Raw genomic sequence first — 6,307 nt, 5'->3', positions numbered from 1 at the left:
ATGCATTTTAAACATATTGGACAGTGGGTCCGTTACTTCCCACTATCACACTAATAAGTTAAGTAAACTTAATTATTTGATACATCCGATCAAACCAAGTTTTAGAAAATAGAAGGTTATGAATAATGCAAAATTACCAACAAAATCAAATAGTATTTTCTAATTAAAAATTAACTTCTCTTTATGAGAGTTCTATTCATTAGAAACATTTATACTTTTCAATATTGAAGTCAAAGTTCTAATTTAAAACTGATGTAGAGTTTTATTTTATTTTATTGTATAATATTTTTATAGTTTCTTTCTCATGAATTTTTAAAGAATGAACGAGACATTATAAGTACCTCCTCGCTCCCCACCTCGTTTATTTATCTTTGTGCCAACTCCTTCTAAAGCAGACCTTATATCTCCCTTTCGTTGACATAATTCAAGAAATTAACATAGAAAGAGCTATGGATGTTCGTGATCTATCTGAAGAAGCTAAAAGAGGACTACACATGTCCGAGGAATCATTGGGCGATCTTTCGGTTGATTCTCGAGGTCGACCATGCAGGCCAAACAAGCATGGTGGTACAAGAGCTGCCGTCTTTGTTCTAGGTATCCTTCCCCTTCTATCGTCAACTTTAACTATGCGCATCGACTAGCTAAACCAGCTTGTTGCATATGGCCGGGATGGTCCATGCTATATATAGGTTATATTGATTGGGATGTGTTTATATTTATCTATCATCTATGTTACGTTCAGGTCTCCAAGCTTTTGAGATGATGGCGATCGCAGCTGTTGGAAACAACTTGATCACATACGTGTTCAATGAAATGCATTTCCCTTTGTCCAAATCCGCAAACCTCGTGACTAACTTCATAGGAACGGTGTTTCTTCTCTCGCTTCTTGGTGGCTTCCTCTCTGATTCCTACCTTGGAAGCTTTCGCACCATGCTCGTCTTTGGCATCATCGAAATTTTTGTATGTTCTCTAGCTAGCTCCCTTTTCACCTTTTCTCATTTCTATTTTAGATGCTCTTGAATATTCTACATCACTTTTCATCTCTAACTAGTAACCGTGATTTAAACGGGCAACTAAAAGTATTTATAGAAAAAAAAGTCAAAAACATTAATTAAAATAAAGTTGTACGTAATGAAAGTGCATTATGAACTAAACCTTTCTTGTTGAAACTTTCGGTTTTTTGGAAAAGCAAATGTGTTGTATAATATAGTTTTATTTTCACTAGGTTATATAATATGTTAAATTGACAATATAATGTTCTTGTAGAAAATAGTACCTCACAATATAGTCTTGGGACGAAATTTACGGCTGCATAATATTAGTTACGTGAACGTCATACACATATCTATGTGTATTTATCTAAGAATTTTAGTTATGAAATATTCGGGTAATGTTGGTTGACAAAAACTAAGAGAAGTATTGGCTAACAAAAACATGTAATCAATAAAACAGGGTTTCATACTATTGGCAGTCCAAGCTCATCTCCCAGAGCTAAGACCACCAGAATGCGACATGAAGGGCACAATACATTGCTTAGAGGCAAACGGTTACAAGGCAGTAACTCTCTACGCCGCACTCTGTTTGGTGGCGTTAGGGAGTGGCTGTCTCAAACCGAACATCATCTCTCACGGTGCCGACCAGTTTCAAAGAAAGGATTTAAGGAAGCTATCGAGTTTCTTCAATGCGGCTTATTTCGCCTTCTCAATGGGTCAACTTATTGCACTTACACTTTTAGTTTGGGTGCAAACGCATTCTGGCATGGACGTTGGTTTTGGTGTCTCCGCGGCTGTTATGGCCGCGGGGTTGATCAGCCTCGTTGTTGGTACTAACTTTTATAGGAATAAACCATCCCGTGGTAGCATCTTCACACCAATTGCTCAGGTAAATTAAGAACCGTATTTTTTTTTTTTTTTTTTAAACTCATAAAATGTATTCATTTCACTTATANTTAAATTGACAATATAATGTTCTTGTAGAAAATAGTACCTCACAATATAGTCTTGGGACGAAATTTACGGCTGCATAATATTAGTTACGTGAACGTCATACACATATCTATGTGTATTTATCTAAGAATTTTAGTTATGAAATATTCGGGTAATGTTGGTTGACAAAAACTAAGAGAAGTATTGGCTAACAAAAACATGTAATCAATAAAACAGGGTTTCATACTATTGGCAGTCCAAGCTCATCTCCCAGAGCTAAGACCACCAGAATGCGACATGAAGGGCACAATACATTGCTTAGAGGCAAACGGTTACAAGGCAGTAACTCTCTACGCCGCACTCTGTTTGGTGGCGTTAGGGAGTGGCTGTCTCAAACCGAACATCATCTCTCACGGTGCCGACCAGTTTCAAAGAAAGGATTTAAGGAAGCTATCGAGTTTCTTCAATGCGGCTTATTTCGCCTTCTCAATGGGTCAACTTATTGCACTTACACTTTTAGTTTGGGTGCAAACGCATTCTGGCATGGACGTTGGTTTTGGTGTCTCCGCGGCTGTTATGGCCGCGGGGTTGATCAGCCTCGTTGTTGGTACTAACTTTTATAGGAATAAACCATCCCGTGGTAGCATCTTCACACCAATTGCTCAGGTAAATTAAGAACCGTATTTTTTTTTTTTTTTTTTAAACTCATAAAATGTATTCATTTCACTTATATATAAACTCAAACATGGCCTTTGATACATTTTGAGGCATATAAAAGAGTTTGATCTTGACTTCTAATTTTTATCGATCGATCAGGTCTTTGTAGCAGCGATCACTAAACGTAAACAGATTTGCCCTTCAAACACAAACATGCTTCACCAACCTTCAATGGATCTCGTTCGTGTCAAACCTCTCCTTCATACTAATAAGTTCAGGTACATTTATAATCTATTTGTTTTTAAACTCTTTACAACAACCGCCAAATTGACAAACTAACTAACTAACTAACCGCTCTTTTCTTGACGTGCAGGTTTCTTGACAAGGCTTGTATCAAGACGCAAGGCAAAGTAAAGGAGAGTCCATGGAGACTATGCACAACCGAACAAGTCCATCAAGTCAAGATTCTGTTATCAGTCATACCGATATTCGCGTGTACTATCATCTTCAACACCATATTAGCTCAGCTTCAAACTTTCTCTGTTCAGCAAGGAAGCTCTATGAACACACACATCACAAAGACTTTTCAAATCCCACCTGCTTCTCTTCAAGCCATCCCTTACATCATTCTCATCTTCTTTGTGCCTCTCTACGAAACGTTCTTCGTCCCACTCGCTAGAAAGGTCACGGGAAACGATTCCGGAATCTCTCCTCTTCAGAGAATCGGCGCTGGACTGTTCTTAGCGACGTTCTCGATGGTTGCAGCCGCATTAGTGGAGAAGAAGAGACGAGAAACGTTCTTGGAACAGAACGTAACGCTCTCGATCTTTTGGATAGCGCCTCAGTTTCTGATATTCGGTTTATCAGAGATGTTTACAGCCGTTGGATTAGTGGAGTTTTTTTACAAACAGTCTTCTCAGAGTATGCAATCTTTTCTCACAGCATTGACTTACTGCTCTTACTCTTTCGGGTTCTATCTTAGTTCTGTTCTTGTCTCGGCTGTGAACAGAGTTACTTCTAGTAATGGTGGAGAAGGTTGGTTAGGAGATAACGATCTTAACAAAGATAGATTAGATCACTTTTACTGGCTCTTAGCTTCATTGAGTTTCATCAACTTCTTTAACTATCTTTTCTGGTCAAGATGGTACTCGTGTGATCCTTCCGCGACACATCATAGCGCAGAAGTCAATAGCTTGGAGGATTTAGAAAATGGAGAAAATAAGGATTCCACGAGGGAGAAGCCTAGAATTTGACTATGTATGTTAGAGATCATCTTGTTGTAACCCTTTAGGAGGGATAATAGAAGGAATCTTTTGAAGATCCTATATGCTTATTAATTCAGTTGTATAATCATATGTTTTGGAAGTGGCGGGGTAGAGTCTTTTTTTGTTTTGTTTTTAATTTTTAATTTGGGGTTTGTAATGATGAAGAGTTAGTTTAAAAGGTTTAGAGAACTTATCTTTTGACTTCATTATGTATCAAGCTAGTTGGTTTTGTGATGTGACTCACTTAAAATTAGTCTCGGGAAGCCGCTATAACTGGCTAAAGCAGCGTTTTTGTTTGGCGATTGGTGTGTTTTGACAAATGAGACAAATGATGAGTCCATGTTGGTGCGTGATTCAGCGCCCTCAACATACCGGTATAAATCATAAATCGAAATTGAGTATTTAAACCGGGAGTTCAGTTTATGTATGGATTCAACCTACAAATGAAGGTTTAGCTCTGTCGAAGAGTCCAGTCCCAGGATGAGAAACCGACTTCCCAGATCGCTTGGCGGCTGACCTAACAAGGAAGAAAAAACTTTCCTAATCTTGGTTTGGACGATTAGGAAAGTAGCTATATTTTGTAATCTAGAAATATACAAATAGAGGGAGATCTCTTCTATGTAATCCATCCAGCAATTAATACAAAAAACCCTAGTTATTCATTGTTCTTGAGCGAAAACCCTAACTTCTTCCTCAAGAGATTTTAATTCCATTTTGCTCACTAGTTTTGATTCGAATTCTTAGAGAGATAACTTTATTAAATTTGTTTCCCCCATCAAACAAATTCATTGTGTGAAACTCAGTTTCTACAATTGGCGCCGTCTGTGGGGACGCTAAGTTCTCAAGTCTTTCTCCCTTACACACGTTCGAAACTTGTCAAGCAAGAAACACCATGTCCTCGCTTTCCAACAACGATGTCACCAACGCCACCGATCCTCAGCGTGAAATCCCTATTAGCGGAGCCTCCGGCTCGCAGGACGTCACCACCAATCCACCTACTGACTTACCTGCCACGATTGTCTATGCGCGTTGAAACCTACGCGCATCGGAGAACCCAGCAGTAAACTCGACTGAAGCTCCCGTCGAAGTAGGGGATGTCGATACTGGCAGTCTCACAACTCTGGGGTCCGACGAGGAACCTCCCGCTGATGGATCTGGCGACAGACAAACTCCCTCGGGGCAAACCATACAACCTTCTCAGCTCATATCTGTGGACGATCTAAGACTCGTGTTCGGGACGATGTCCAAGGATATCCTTCAGGCGATATCCGAAACGAATCGACGAATGGACGCGATGGAACGTCACGCCACCCCTCCACTACAGCAGGATTTTGTGCCACAACAAGTCGCCCAAAGGAGCGGCATCTCAAGCCGAGAACTGTTCCATGATCCGCCGCCCTCGGCCTACCAGTCTCTTGATCAACACGTACCCTCCGTGTTAGCTTCAGGGATGCCACCTCTCATCGGGCAATCCTCTCAGGGCAATCTGACTGCTGATCCCTATCCAGGCCTAGAAGAGATTCACTCCAAAATTCGGGATATGGGGTCACTGTTCCACCGTGCCGTCAGCTCGTCTCCAGAGATCGATAGGATGTTCGAGGCCACGCAGCGAAGTCCGTTCACCAAATGAATCCTGGAAACATACTTTCCAGTCGTAAAACTCAAGCTCCCGTCCTGTGAAGGGAAGAAGGATCCGGTGCAATACATGACCTCGTTCATGGCGACCGTGTCCAAAGCAAGGTTCACCGAGGAACATAGGGATATCGGTTACTGCCAGCTATTCGTTGAAAGCCTAACAAGAAACGCTCTGACCTGGTTCTCTCGACTCCCGGCGAACTCAATTGATAGCTTCACTCAGTTATCGACGGCTTTTTTACGGAATTACCGAGTCTTCATCGAGCGCGGGATTTCCAGCGCCGAATTATGGGAGACGACGCAAGAGCTCGGTGAGCCATTGCGACAGTACTTAACCAGGTTTAAGGAGAAGTATGACAACGTCGCGATCGCTGCCTTCAAGAAGGGGCTTATTCCTGGATCTCCTTTGCAAGTAGATCTCAATATCCGGGAAGCCAAGGACCTGGACGACGCACTCCACAGGGGGTCTCGCCTTGCATACGTCGAAGAAGACAAAGAAAGACGGGCGATCAGGGCTAATCCACCACGCCCAACCTCGACAAAAGAAAAAGCAGAGAAGGCTACCAGGAGCCTCAAAAACATCATGATCCGAGGGATCCTAAGCGGGGGGTAGTGAGTGCGATCTCCGAGGACGGAGCACAGGCTAACACGCCCCAGATTCAGGAGAAGAGCTTTTCTGCGATTTTCACATGTTTGAAGGCCATTCCACGGCTGAATGTAAACATTTGTCCAACTATCTGTACGAAAAATACTTGTCCGGCGAGATTAAGGCTACCTACCAGCCCAAAGCTTTTCGCGGGGGCCGCGGAGGCAGATCAGGATGGT

The 6,307-nt window shown here is 41.7% G+C and overlaps 1 protein-coding gene across 1 annotated transcript; it reads left to right on the top strand.

The window, feature by feature from the left end:
• Positions 356-4,038, top strand: LOC104777357 (protein NRT1/ PTR FAMILY 4.4-like). Its single transcript, XM_010501591.2, has 5 exons — positions 356-594; positions 743-960; positions 1,453-1,881; positions 2,742-2,860; positions 2,956-4,038. The coding sequence occupies exons 1-5, from the start codon at positions 450-452 to the stop codon at positions 3,833-3,835; spliced, it is 1,791 nt and encodes a 596-aa protein (XP_010499893.1). The 5' UTR covers positions 356-449; the 3' UTR covers positions 3,836-4,038.

This window comes from Camelina sativa, chromosome 3 (assembly GCF_000633955.1).
Source record: "Camelina sativa cultivar DH55 chromosome 3, Cs, whole genome shotgun sequence".
NCBI lineage: Eukaryota > Viridiplantae > Streptophyta > Magnoliopsida > Brassicales > Brassicaceae > Camelina > Camelina sativa.
The sequence above is the reverse complement of the archived record's forward strand: the minus strand, read 5'-3'. Positions and strand labels throughout refer to the sequence as shown.